The sequence below is a fragment of the Monodon monoceros genome, unplaced genomic scaffold (assembly GCF_005190385.1).
Source record: "Monodon monoceros isolate NGI ecotype Baffin Bay Population unplaced genomic scaffold, NGI_Narwhal_1 Super_Scaffold_10, whole genome shotgun sequence".
Classification (NCBI taxonomy): Eukaryota; Metazoa; Chordata; class Mammalia; order Artiodactyla; family Monodontidae; genus Monodon; species Monodon monoceros.
Genome location: NW_021703766.1, coordinates 55,523,426 through 55,537,962, shown reverse-complemented (window position 1 = coordinate 55,537,962; position 14,537 = coordinate 55,523,426). Strand labels below are relative to the sequence as shown.

The window sequence follows — 14,537 nt, the reverse complement described above, 5'->3', positions numbered from 1 at the left end:
TCGAGTCCTGGTCCAGGAAAATCCCACATGCCGCGGAGCAACTAAGCCCACGTGCCACAACTACTGAGCCTGCGCTCTAGAGCCCGCGAGCCACAACTACTGAGCCCACGTGCCACAACTACTGAAGCCCACGTGCCTAGAGCCCGTGCTCTGCAACAAGAGAAGCCACTGTGATGAGAAGCCCGCACACCACAACGAAGAGTGGCCCCCACTCGCTGAAACTAGAGAAAGCCCGCGTGCAGCAACGAAAACCCAAGGCAGCCAAAATAAATAAATTAATTAATAAATTAAAAAAAAGAGTTAATCGTCAAGAGTCATCTTAAACACCTCTCTCGAACGTCAGAATAGTTAGTTAACTACTCAGATGCCTGTGAGTTCTCCAAATAGAGGTACCTTCAACTCATAAGCTCTAACATTGACCAATCCTCCCTCCCCCTCCCCCATCTACTTGCTGCAAAAATCTCTTCCAGTATTTCCTGGGATGAGGCAATGGAACCCCATCCACCCCGTCACTCATGCCAGAAACTTGGGTATCATGCTTGATCCCATATTCTCCATCTGCATTTAGTCCTCAAAAACTGTTGTGTCTGCTTCCGAAATATCTTCCAATTCCATTTCTACTTTTTCTTTAACTGCCATCATCACCCTAGTCCAAGCCGCCTTTATTTCTCCCATGGGATGCTAGAATGGACCCCTAACTGGTCTCCCCACATCCACTCATGACTCTTTCCAGACCACTCATGACTTCAGCAACAATGTTGAAATGCCAGTTTGATTATTTCTACCCCTACCCCTTTAAAACTATTTAATTGCTTATGCTTTGCTATTAAAATTATTTTCAAGATGCTGTCTGACTTCTAGACTATCTTTTTTTTTTTTTTTTTTTTTTTTTTTTTGCGGTACGCGGGCCTCTCACTGTTGTGGCCTCTCCCGTTGCGGAGCACAGGCTCCGGACGCACAGGCTCAGCGGCCATGGCTCACGGGCCCAGCTGCTCCGCGGCATGTGGGATCTTCCCGGACCGGGGCACGAACTCGCGTCCACTGCATCGGCAGGTGGACTCTCAACCACTGCGCCACCAGGGAAGCCCCTAGACCATCTTTTTATCTTCATCTCCTGCCATATTCTCTCCAATGCTTCATGGTCTATCCAACCTCTTTCTTTGTTAAAGACTTCATAATGTTGCTCTCTTTTGGTCAGAATGTTCTCCTCTACCCAATTAGCTTGGCTAATTCCTTTTCTTCATTTTTGTCTCAGCCTAAACCTTACTTCTTCTAGGAAGTGATTCTAGTCTTCACATATTTTTCTACACCATCCATTTAAAAAATTGCCCATTTATCCCTCTTCCCTATTGCATTGCAAGCTATAAATCTCTGGCACACGATACACGAGAGTATGCAAAATGAATGTTAAAGATACGCAAAATGAATGTTAAGTAATTTTTGTCACATATTAGGTCATGAACTTGGTCAACTTGTGTAACTTGGTAGAATCTCTATTTTAGCTTCTGTCATGGGGAACCTATTTTTTGGGTGAGTTTGAAAATCAACAGCAGAGCGACATGACAACTTCAACATGGTATTTAGACTGGGGTACTGATTGGTAAACACCAACAATTGTTTTAATTTTATAACCCTTATTTCCTGTGAATAATACAAATACGTTTTCCACCCAGGGCTTTCTTGAGGCTCCGAAGGGATAGCTTCTGTTCAAGTCCTTTGCAGCTACAGCTGATGAGCTACATATAGGCATGTAATACCTGTAAGTCTTTAGGGCCAATCTGATTGCTTACACTTGGGGCTCTTCGTTAAGTTTTTGTCCACAGTTGAGGAGACAATTCCTCCTGATGAAGGAGAGCTATTATTTTTTTCTACTACCTTTCTCCTAAATACCTTAAGATAACTACACAATTTGATCTAAGTACGTTGCTATAATATGGGCACCAACATTCTGAGGAAGGTCAGTCCTTAGAGAAGTTCCTTGAACCTTAGTTCCTCAGTCTGGGGCAAGAAATAAGGGAGATGCCCATTGTACAGCCATCAGTGTTCTCAAAAAATGAGTGAAGCTTTGTTAACCACTTTCTATACATTATCTTATGGAACCTTTGCAACAGCACAGATAAGCATCACAGTTACTGTTCCCAGATGTGGAATCCAGGGGTCAGAGTAGGAAAAATTTGCCAGAAGTCATACTTGTGGTGACACCAGAGCTACACACTTCTGACTACAAATCCCATCTACTAACTGTGACCAAATTCTGTCCAGATAGAAGGTTTATCTACCCCTGTCTTCTCCTTCATTGTTTCACAGGCTGGAGATGACTCTAGCTTCCAGCCAGGGAGGTTGACCAATGAGTGAATTAGCTCTCCTAGTTCAGACTCACGCTGTAGAGGTGGACCCCCTGAGAGAACAATGATACCTTTCCCATTCCCATGGGAACTTGAGGTCACCTCCCTTTTCTCCTACCCCTAGATCTGCCCCAAATCTGTCTTACTCACTTTTCATCTCATCCCTGGCCATCTCTGAGAGGGCCGACAGGCTCATCTTTTCAAAGATGTCAATGGATAGCTTCCAGGCAAAAGATTCTTTATAATGCTCATGCAAGAGGGAGGTGAGCTGTTCTGAATCGGCATTATCCACTTCAACCAGTGGAAAAGAGCAGGCTGCTGGTTCCGAAGCGCTTTCCTTTAGTAATGCCTTAAATATCTGAAACTCTTCTTTGTGTAGCTGCCTGAAACACCATTGCAGTCCATAGCTGGAAAAGGAGGATAATTTGGCCTCTCCCATCTTAATGCAAGGCTGAGAGCTCAGGTTTTAATGGAGAAGTAGATTCTTTGGTAAACGAAGCAAATGGGACCTGTTGGAAAAGTGACACGATTCAAAAGAGAACCTTGCATCAAATTCTCAAGTTTGTACAACCAGCCTCAATGGACTCACCAGATGGAATGACATTCTCTATTCCTTTTGTGAAAGATACTGAGAGAAGCCCAATTAACAGGTAACAATTCTTCATAGACTTAGAATTACTTGACGCCGTATCTATCTTGTTACCAGAATATAAGCTCTGGGATATTTTACTGCCTGTATCCCTAGTTCCTGAAATAGCATCTGGCACAGAGTAAGACTGAAAACACTTGCCAGTGAATGATCTTGGCTAACAGGCCAGACTCAAGGGAATTGGCAAATAGGTTCCCACCACTTACTGAAAATCAGTCACACAGTTTTTAGATCAGTTGATTCCGGTTGTGCCTGTTAATATAACATTCAGTTATACAAACATAGTAAAGATTTTTGGTATAAAAGTATACTGATAGGGCTTCCCTGGTGGCACAGTGGTTAAGAATCCACCTGGCAATGCAGGGGACACGGGTTCAAGCCCTGGTCCGGGAAGATCCCACATGCTGCAGACCAACTGAGTCCATGTGCCACAACTACTGAGCCTGTGCTCTAGAGCCGGCGAGCCACAACTACTGAGCCCATGTGCTGCAACTACTGAAGCCTGCGTGCCTAGAGCCCCTGCTCCACAACAAGAGAAGCCACCGCAGTGAGAAGCCCGTGCACCGCAACGAAGAGTAGCCCCTGTTCGTCGCAACCAGAGAAAGCCCACGTGCAGCAACAAAGACCCAACACAGCCAAAAATAAATAAATTTAAAGGTAGATGAAGGAAGGTACTACTTAAAAAAAAAAGTATACTGATAAGTATCTGAAAATATCTGATCTGGAACTTGTATCTAGAAAATATAAAACTGCTCTCAAGTCCAAGCTCGCTCTGCTCACCGAACGACAGGCCAATAAATTGGAGACGAGGTGTTCGGAAAGCCTGCAGACTGAGAAGACGGCAGACTAAAGTCTCCAAATAACCATCTTATCAGGGTTTGGATGCCAGCTTCTTTTACAGAACAGAGAGGGGGAGGAGATGAGGAAGTAAAGTAAAAAAGGCCATAAGATTTGCAAATATCTCCTGGAATGGCCAGCCTCCGGGAGGGGATGTGTTAATTTCTTCTTTCTTGCAGCCATCCACAGGTCGAACAGGGTCCTGATGGTTTCCCTGAACAAAGGCATTTTGGTTTAACCTTCAGGCAGAAGGCAGGTTTCCCCAAGGCAGGCCATTATGTATAGACAGTATCCTTTTAGTGAACAAAGGCAACAGGAAGCAAAAGTTAAAGAAACAGATCCAACACGTAGTCAGTTTTGGCTCTTCCCTGTAAAAAAACCTCCTAATAAAAGGATAAATAGGGCTTCCCTGGTGGCCCAGTGGTTGGGAGTCCCCCTGCCGATGCGGGGGACGCGGGTTCGTGCCCCGGTCTGGGAGGACCCCACATGCCGTGGAGTGGCTGGGCCCGTGAGCTGTGGCCGCTGGGCCTGCGCGTCCGGAGCCTGTGCTCCGCAACGGGAGAGGCCACAACAGTGAGAGGCCCACGTACCACAAAAAAAAAAAAAAAAAAGATAAATGACTCAACTAACAACAAGCAAAGGATCTGAATAGACAATTCCCCCAAAGAAGATACACTGATGACTAATAAGCACATGACAAGATGCTCAACGTCATTAGCCATCAGAGCAGATTTGGTAACCTCCATCCACTAAATCAACTTGTTCTACAGGTATCTATAGTGTACACTCATGACCTGTGCCAGACATTTCTTCTCTTAGTTAGAAGGCTGGTCTGTGACAACATAAATATTTTGTACTTGTTAGGAATGCTCCAGGCATAATTCTTTTTTTTAAATTTTTTGGCCACACTAAGAGGCAAGAGGGATCTTAGTTCCCCGACCAGGGATCAAACCCATACCCTCTGCAGTGGAATCACGGAGCCCTAACCACTGGACAGCTAGGGAAGTCCCTCCAGGAATAATTCTTAAATCTGGCAAATCTCCTCTTTGACTACTGAATGATCTCTATAAATAATGCATTTAAATGTAATTATTATTAGATAGTTTTGTTCACAATAGCAAGACTGAAGGTCATTTAGGGGTTGATCAATAACATGTGGGTTAATTCAGGCATCGTTGCATTCTGCATCCTTAAAAATGCTCAGTAATCAGCATAGGTTGGTGCCTCAGCCTCTAAGACATTTAATACAACCCTCACCCCCTGTATACACACTAAAATGGATCAAGGTGGGTGGTGGTGAACTAACGGGCCTAGGAAAGGACACATTTTACTTCATATTTTCCCATACTGTTTGCTTTTTCAAAATACTAAAAGGTATCACCCATTAAGAATCATGTTTGTAGAAGCTAATAGAAATAAATGCATTTTACTAAAACAATTGAGGGACATCCCTGGCCATCCAGTGGATAAGACTGTGCGTTCCCAGTGCCCGCAACACGGGCTCGATTCCTGGTCGGGGGAACTAAGATCCTGCAAGGCACCGCCAAACAAACAAAACCGCAATTGATTCATTCTTACCATTACTCATCTATGAAAGAAAAAAAAAAGATGAACATTACTGATGATGGAGAGACAAAGTCCGGGAAGATCCCACATGCCGCGGAGCGGCTGGGCCCGTGAGCCGTGGCCACTGAGCCTGCGCGTCCGGAGCCTGTGCTCCGCAACGGGAGAGGCCACAACAGTGAGAGGCCCGCGTACCGCAAAAAAACAAAAACAAAAATTAAATGAGTACTTATCTAAATCCCTTCTTAGGAGATTTGCAGCATCTCATGTAAACTTTCTGTAAACAGTATCAATATATAACGATTACTGTATTATTACTATAATAATAATATTATTATTGTCCTCACTTTACAGAGTTGAAATCAGAGGTTCTGTAAAGTTCTGTAAAGTGGAAGAGCGTGCTCTCTTTTAGGAAAGAGCATTGTCCTGTGCATCTGATTCTAACACTCCACCTCTTCCAATACATCCCAGACTGGGAACTGATACATCAAACACAAAAGACAGGTGAGTTGGGAGGAGAGCCCAGGTGGAAGGATTAACGTGGGGTAGGCTGACGGACACCTGCTGTAAAATCGAGGCAGGATTGGTGAGAAGGCAAAGACATTATTCCAATAGAAGCAGGACTGTAGGTTGTAGGGATGTAAGTTCAGACTGGTGGTGAGGGACTTCCCTGGTGGCACAGTGATTAAGAATCCACCTGCCAATGCAGGGGACATGGGTTCGAGCCCTGTCTGGGGAGATCCCACATGCTGCAGAGTAACTAAGTCTGTGCACCACAACTACTGAAGCCTGTGCACCCTGTGCTCTGCAACAAGAGAAGCCACTGCAGTGAGAAACCCACACACCTCAACGAAGAGTAGCCCCTGCTCACCACAACTAGAGAAAGCCCGTGCACGCACAGTAACAAAGACCCAACACAGCCAAAAAAAGAAAAAAAGACTGGTGGTCAAAGCTATTTTCTGGGAACAAATGACTCACCAAAAGTGTGTTTGTCTCTATCCTTTATCTATACTCTTTCCTGAAACACCTTTCTGCACAAGTATCTTAAAAATTTTTTTTTTATTGAAGTATAGTTGATTCACAATGTTGTGTTAATTTCTGCTGTACAGCAAAGTGACTCAGCTATACACATATATACTTTTTTTATATTGTTTCCCATTATGGTTTGTCCCAGGGTGTAGAATATAGTTCCCTGAGCTATACAGTAGGACCTTGTTGTTTATCCATTCTATATATAATAGTTTGCACCTACTAACCCCAAACTCCCAACCCACCCCTTCCCCTTCTCCCTCAGCAACCGCAAGCCTGTGAGTTTGCTTCTGTTTTGTAGATAGGTTCATTTGCTGCACAGGTGTCTTGAATGATTCCACAGAAGCAGTTAAGATTACAGGGCTTGACATCAGTTAGACCCTGTTTCAAATATTGAGTCACCTCTTAGCGCCCCAGGCAAACGCATTTAACTCACCTGTAACTCAGTTTCCTCCCTTGACAAAGAACACCCTCAGGACCATATAGCACTTTGATGGCTGTAAGCCATAGTGAACATATTATTAGCAGAATTAACAAAGGAGTCTTGTAAGATGTGGACCAGACATCAGCTGGTCTCAACCCTTTGAGTCAGAGCACCCCAATTCTGTCCTGCACTTTAGACCTAGAGATTAGGAAGAATTGAGAGCTGTACTGAAACACCGCAAACAGATGTTTTGTGGGTAGACCTTTTCAGCAAAGCGGGGAAATGGGACACTTCTTCTGTCTAAGGGTATCTTTGGTCTCTGGGCTCTGACTAGTCTAAATGGAGAGAGAGAGGGAGCACAGAGCAGGACGCAATGAACAGTTCCAACCAGGAATGTAGAAAAACGGGGAGAGAAAGGTACCAGGAACAAGACAGGAGAAACTACTCACCAGGTTCACTCCTCGCCTCCAAGACCAGATCCCAACTGGCAACCACGTAGTGATGGGTCTTTGGGGAATCTTGGGCCGGTGACGTTGTTGCCGTCCATTGGCTGCCACGGCTCTAAATGGCCAGACCCAGGGTAGATGTAGAGCTGCTGCTTTCTGCACCGGCATGCCCCGCCTCCTTCCCACCTAACAGGTGAGGATGCTGCATCACCCTTAGCACACCTGTGCCCAGGACCTCTAGAGCCCTCACCTGGTTGTCCCAGAGCAATGATGTGTGTGTGTGTCCTCATTTTACCAGACCTGGCATTTACTGACTACTCTCTAATGATGCTTCTGTTGTTTGTTCAATTGACTTTCTCCATAAAACTCTCTCACCTGGAGTCCTGTGAACTCATAATATATATACCTGTTTGTTATCAAATGAATCTTTTCCAACATTCTAAAGTGCCCCTCTTCTCACCATTGCTAATCACCAGGGAAATGCAAATTAAAAATGCAATGAGATATCTCCTCACATTGCCAAAATGGTCATTGTCAGAAAGACCACAAGTAACAACTGCTGGACAGGGTGCGGAGGAAAGGGAACTCTCGTTCACTGTTGCGGGAACGTAAATTGGGGCAGCCCCTATGGAGAACAGTATGCAAGTTTCTCAAAAAACTAAAAATAAAACTACCATATGACCCAACAAGTCCACTCCTGGGTATATATCTGGAAAAAAACAAAAACTCTAATTCGAAAAGATACCTGCACCTCAACGGTCATAGCAGCACTATTCACAATAACCAAGATATGGAGGCAACCTAAGTGTCCACCAACAGAGGAATGGATAAAGAAGATGTGGTGCATACATACAATGGAATATTACTCAGCCATAAAAAGAACATTTTGCCAGTTGCAGCAACATGAATGGACTTGGAGGGCATTATGCTAAGTGAAATAAGTCAGAGAAAGACAAATACTGTATTTTATCAATTATACGCAGAATCTTAAAAAAATGCAACAAACTAGTGAATATAACAAAAAAGAAGCAGACTCACAGATATAGGGAACAAGCCACTGGTTACCAGTGGGGAGGGGGAGGGGCAAAAGAGTGGTGGGGGAGTAGGAGGTACAAACTATTGGGTGTAAGACAGGCTACAAGGAGGTAGTGCACAGCATGGGGGAATTTAGCCAATATTTTGTAATAAATGTAAATGGAAAGTAACCTTTGAAAATTGTGTAAAAAATAAAAATTTTTAAAAAGTGCCCATCTCAGTTAATAGCAACACCAGCTACCTTGTGCCTCGAGCCTCCACATTAATGGTTACCTCCCAAAGCAGTTCTTTCTTTTTTTCCGGCTTTATTGAGGGAATCATCAACGCTGTGTAGGCTTAAGGTGTATAACATGTTGATTTCATAGACATATATTGCAAAATGGTTACCACAGTAACAATATCTCCTACTTCAGTGGTTCCCAAACTTCACTGCAGGTTGGAATCACCTGGGGGAACTTTTTTTTTTTACATCTTTATTGGAGTATAATTGCTTTACAATGGTGTGTTAGTTTCTGCTTTACAACAAAGTGAATGAGTTATACGTATACATATGTTCCCATATCTCTTCCCTCTGGGGGAACTTTTAAAATCCCCCATACTCAGGCCGCACCCATTCCAATTAAGTCAGGATGTCTGGAGCTGGGAGCTAGGCTACAGCATCTTTAAAGATTCCGTGTTAATAAAGTGTGCCACGAAGATGGGAAACCTCGATCATACTTTCAGCCTTGCTCATCTCAAGGCATATTCCCTCCTTGCTTTAGCAAAGTGGGGGTCTCCTAGGTTCTTCTGGGGAATGTGTCAGTTGGGGGGGGTCTCTGGCTTTACATTGCCCACCTCCGAGCCTGCCCACCCCAGGCAAAGCATTTTGGGCAGCCTCACTTCAGTCACTGTGAATCCTTTTAGCAATGCATGACATGTGAAATTCTGGGCTCTGGAGAACAAATTAAAGCAAATTTTCACTTTAGAGTCTGACTTTGGATGGACATTTATTTCTGTCCACCCCTGAAGAATGGACTGGGGGTGGGGTTGAGGGTCTCAACTGCTCTGACTTTTGCAACAAAACCCCTTTAGAGAGTTGAGAAACCTATGTAGGTAATACCCGGTCATCACTTAGTGTAGAATAAGAGGACTGTTTCAAAAGAAAATACTTGTATGACTGCTTTCTAGATCTTTGAGTTCTAAATGCTGCCCTAATACTTTAGTCCTGTGCTAGATAGCTGGGACCTGAAAAACTGCAGTCTGGGGAATTCCCTGCTGGTCCAGAGGGCCTGGGTTCAATCCCTGGTTGGGGAAATAAATCCCACAAGCCACATGGTGCGGCCAAAAGAAAAAAAAAGTGCAGAGTCTGCCCTGTGATGTGCAGTCTATTCCCCGACGTTGCACAGGAGGCCACCTGCACATTCTAAAGCTTCTCAAGGTCCCGTGATGGTCACTAGGGAGACAGAATTCAGGAAACCACCCTCTAGACCTTCCAAACTGGGTCCAGGTTCAGCCTAGTACACATCCAAGAGAAATTCGCTTTAATTTGTTTATTAATGGACTAAACTCCTTCAAAAAAAAAGTTGAGTCATACTTCACTTTTTATTTTTATTTATTTATTTTTAATTAATTTATTTATTTTTGGCTGCATGGGGTCTTCATTGCTGTATGCGGGCTTTCTCTAGTTGCAGAGACCTGGGGCTACTCTTTGTTGCGGTGCACGGGCTTCTAATTGTGGTGGCTTCTCTTGTTGCAGAGCATGGGCTCTAGGTGCGCAGGCTTCAGAAGTTGTGGCACATGGGCTCAGTTGCTCCGCAGCATGTGGGATCTTCCCGGAGCAGGGCCCGAACCCGTGTCCCCTGCATTGGCAGGCAGATTCCCAACCACTGCACCACCAGGGAAGACCCACACTTCACTTTTTAAAAAAGAGTTCCTTAAACATGAGGTGATTTCCCTGTTCCATCACTTGCTCTATTATCTCCCTCAGAAATTTTCTCTGGACACTGTTTTTTTCCTATATTTTATTATTATTTTAAAAACTTTTTATTTTGTATTGGATTGGAGTATAGCCAGTTAACAATGTTGTGATAGTTTCAGGTGCACAGCAAAGGGACTCAGCCCTACATATACATGTATCCATTCTCCCCCAAAGTCTCCTCCCATACAGGCTGCCACATAACATTGAGCAGAGTTCCCTGTGCTATACAGTAGTGGACCCTCTTTCGAGGCAAGATGTTTTCCTTCGTAACAGTCGATGTACAAGTCTATTTGTAAATAAACAACACTTGACAAGTTTTTGAATTGCACTCATGCACATTTTTAATTCAATCCTCACAATACTCCAGTAGATGAGTCAGATATTTCCCAGAGACAATGTTAACATGACATATTCAATGACTTCCAGAAGCCAGGAGTAGAAGTGAGCTGGAACGCTGCTTACCGTGGTGCCCCCAATTCCGTGACGCCCCCAATTCCGTGACTAATCTATGTCTGACACGTGACCTTCAGTATCTCCGAGGGAGCTATTTGGAGGTCACGTGTTACACCATTTCCCAGAACTAACTGAGCCATTGTAGACTCAGTATGGCCCACAGAATAGGGAAACATTGCCCAATTTTTCATCAGGAAAAAATTATCCAGGGCGGCACCGGATCAATTCGTCCACTCTGCCTTATCACAGCACTCATCTTTCCAGTCCTGAACTATCTTCAGGATTTTGTTGTTCACTACTGGGCCCTCCAGTCTTCTCATCATATCCGCTCCATCTCTCTGTTTCTTCTCCCTGAGAAGGATAAGAATCAGGTTTGGTTCTCCTATGCTCGGTTTTCTTTTGCAGTGCTGGAAAATATGTGAAACCTCTAGGACAGAAATTTACCACCCATGAGATTGATATAGTAAGTCTCCTACATACGAACACATTCTGTTCTGAGAGCGCGTTTGTAAGTCCAATTTGTTCATAAGTCCAAAAAGTTAGCCTAGGTACCCAACTAACACAATCAGCTATAGAGTACTGTACTATAATAGGTTTATGATACTTTTCACGCAAATAATACATAAAAGCAAAGAAAACATGTTTAATCTTACAGAACAGTCCCTTGAAAAGTACAGTAGCACAGTATAATAGCGGGCATCCAGGGGCTGGCACTGAGTGAACAGGAAAGAAGAGTTACTGACTGGAGGAGGGAGAGGAGGTGGGAGATGGCAGAGCTGAAGGATCCTCAGCCATAGGAGACGGAGGGCAAGATGCACAACCAGTAGAGGACGCACGCACGAGACAATGTATGCCAGACAGGCATACGCAGATGTGAATGCACGTTCACATCTCTGAAAGCTCGCAACTTGAAGGTTCATATGTAGGGGACTTACTGTAAATGGAATATTGCCTGCCGTATCAGTAAACAAAGGATGTCACAGTCATCAGTGATTGCAACCCAGTGGTGAGCTGGTGAGCACCGAGGGAACTCAGGAAGGAAACAAAGAACACCTGCCATCTAGCAGCCATCAGACTGCAGCCACTCCCCACGGTGAGCCCTGAGGGAACTCAGGATGAGAAAACACAGGATACTGGCCCCAAGTAGCTGAGATACATACCAAAGGAATGATTTCAGTGAGCCCAGACTCTTGCATCTTCCCATACATAGAAAAGTGCTATATGCCTTAACTCGAGGTATCCGCTCTTCTTTTATTAACAGTAATTTTTTGTTCCTACCACCTGCCCTTTGTTGCAAAACTACTATATATCCTAGCTCCCGCCTCACCTCCTCAGAGCAGTTTTCTCAGGGTTACTTGAGACTCTGACTCCTGGGCTTGAAGTCCTAAAAATTCCTACTGAATAAAACCTACCTCTCAACTTTTAGGCTGTGAATATATTTTTCAAGTCAACAAGCTCAAGATCAATGGTGCAGCTCTCAAGAGCTCAGGGGTGAAGCCCAGGTGCCTTGGATCCACCAATTACAAGGTGTGGCAGGTGCCTCCAAGTGGCCCCAAAGATCCTTCTTCCTGTTATTCACACTATCATGTAGCCCCCTCTCTCACTGGGCTATAGTGGGTCTGTGTGACCGTTAGAATAAAGCAGAAGGGATGGGTCTTTCAAGATTCAGTAATAAAGGACTGTGGCTCTGTTTTGGGGACTTTTGCCCCCCCCTTCCCCCTTCTTCCCTCTCCCATCACTTGTTCAGGAGGGAGCCAGCTGCAACGTTAGGAGCAGCCTTGCAGAGAGCAACTGAGGCCTCCTGCCAACAGCCACGTGGGTGAGCTTGGAGGTTGGTCCTCCAGCCTCATCACCCTCCAGTCAACACCTTAACTCAGCTCGTAAAAGAGCCTGAGTAGAACCATCCAGTTAAACTGCTCCCGTATTTCTGACCTTCAGAAATTTTACAACAAATGTGTGTTGCCTTATTAAGCATTGAGATAATTTGTTCCAGGGCAATAGATAATGAATACACCAGCTGTTTCCTATGACCTATACCCAGAATCCATCGATAATTGAGATCATGATGGTCTCAGGCACTGAACTTAGTGCCTTATAGATGCACTTTCTTCCAATCCTCATAGTGTCTCCTGGAGGAGGATGCCAACCCAAAATTACAGATGGGGAAACAGAAAGATCCACTAAGCCCTTCACAGCCGCAGATCCTGGTAAGTGATGATAACACATTCATTTGTTTAATACAGGGGAGAAGATGAAGAAGCAAACAGTTTAAGAGCAGATGGCTATGTTTTTACTTTTTTTTTTTTTTTACAGTTGGCCAACAGGCACATGAAAAGATGCTCAACATCGCTAATTATTAGAGAAATGCGAATCAAAACTACAATGAGGGGACCTCCCTGGCGGTCCAGTGGTTAAGACTCCGCACTTCCAATGCAGGGGGTGCGGATTTGATCCCTGGTCGGGGAGCTAAGATCCCACAAGCTGTGAGGCATAGCCAAAAATAAATAAATAAAAAATTAAAAAAAAACTGCAATGAGCTACCACCTCATACCAGTCAGAACGGCCATCATCAAAAAATCTAGAAACAATAAATGCTGGAGAGGGTGTGGAGAAAAGGGAACCCTCCTACATTGTTGGTGGGAGCATAAATTGGTACAGCCACTATGGAGGACAGTGTGGAGTTTCCTTAAGAAACTAAAAATAGAGCTACCATATGATCCAGCAATCCCATTCCTGGGCATATATCCAGAGAAAACCATAACCTGAAAGAATACATGCCCCCCAGTGTTCACTGTAGCACTGTTTCTGATAGCCAAGACATGAAGCAACTTAAATGTCCATCAACAGAGGAATGGGTAAAGAAGATGTGCTACATATATACAATGGAATATTAATTACTCAGCCATAAAAAAGAACAAAATAATGCAATTTGCAGCAACATGCATGGGCTGGAGATTATCATACTGAGTGAAGTAAGTCAGACAGAGAAAGACAAATACCATATGATATTGCTTATATGCGGAATCTAAAAGAAATGATACAAATGAACTGATTTACAAAACAGAAACAGACTCACAGACTTAGAGAATGAACTTATGGTTACGGGGTTGGGGGGAAGAGTGGGGGGGAGGGGTAGATTGGGAGTCTGGGATTGATATGTACACACTATACTTAAAATAGATAACCAACAAAGACCTACTGTAAAAAACAAACAAACAAATATTTTTAAAATGCAAAAAAAAAAAAAGAGCAGACAGTAGAATCCAGGTTTATTTTCTCATTTCACACGCAGGAGTTGTGGTTTGTCAGCCACATGAAGGAAACTATAAATCCCCAGGAGGGCTTCCCTGGTGGCGCAGTGGTTAAGAACCCACCTGCCAATGCAAGGGACACGGGTTCGAGCCCTGGTCCGGGAAGATCCCACATGCCGCGGAGCAACTAAGCCCGTGTGCCACAACTACTGAGCCTGTGCTCTAGAGCCCGCGAGCCACAACTACCAAAGCCCACACGCCCAGAGCCCGTGCTCCGCAACAAGAGAAGCCACTGCAATGAGAAGCCCACACACCGCAATGAAGAGTAGCCCCCATTCGATGCAACTAGAGAATGCCCATGCGCAGCAACGAAGACCCAAAGCAGCCAAAAAGAAATAAATAAAATAAAAAATTTATTAAAATAAAAATCCCCAGGAAAGGAACAAAGGTCGTTAGCAACATCTGCCGACAGCATTTGGGGTCCAGAATCTCACTGCTGATGAGGTTTCCTAGGGCTATGCATCCTGCACAGGGAACCCAGCGGAGAC

The 14,537-nt window shown here is 44.3% G+C and overlaps 1 protein-coding gene across 1 annotated transcript in view; it reads right to left on the bottom strand.

The window, feature by feature from the left end:
• The window catches only part of NLRP5 (NLR family pyrin domain containing 5), a 29,083-nt gene extending 26,231 nt beyond the window's left edge, over positions 1–2,852 (bottom strand). The window contains exon 1 of the mRNA XM_029213375.1: positions 2,496–2,852. Within this exon, the coding sequence (XP_029069208.1) occupies positions 2,496–2,784 (289 nt within the window). The 5' untranslated portion in view covers positions 2,785–2,852. The remainder of the gene's footprint in view (positions 1–2,495) is intronic.
• Between the last annotated feature and the right edge of the window lie 11,685 nt (positions 2,853–14,537).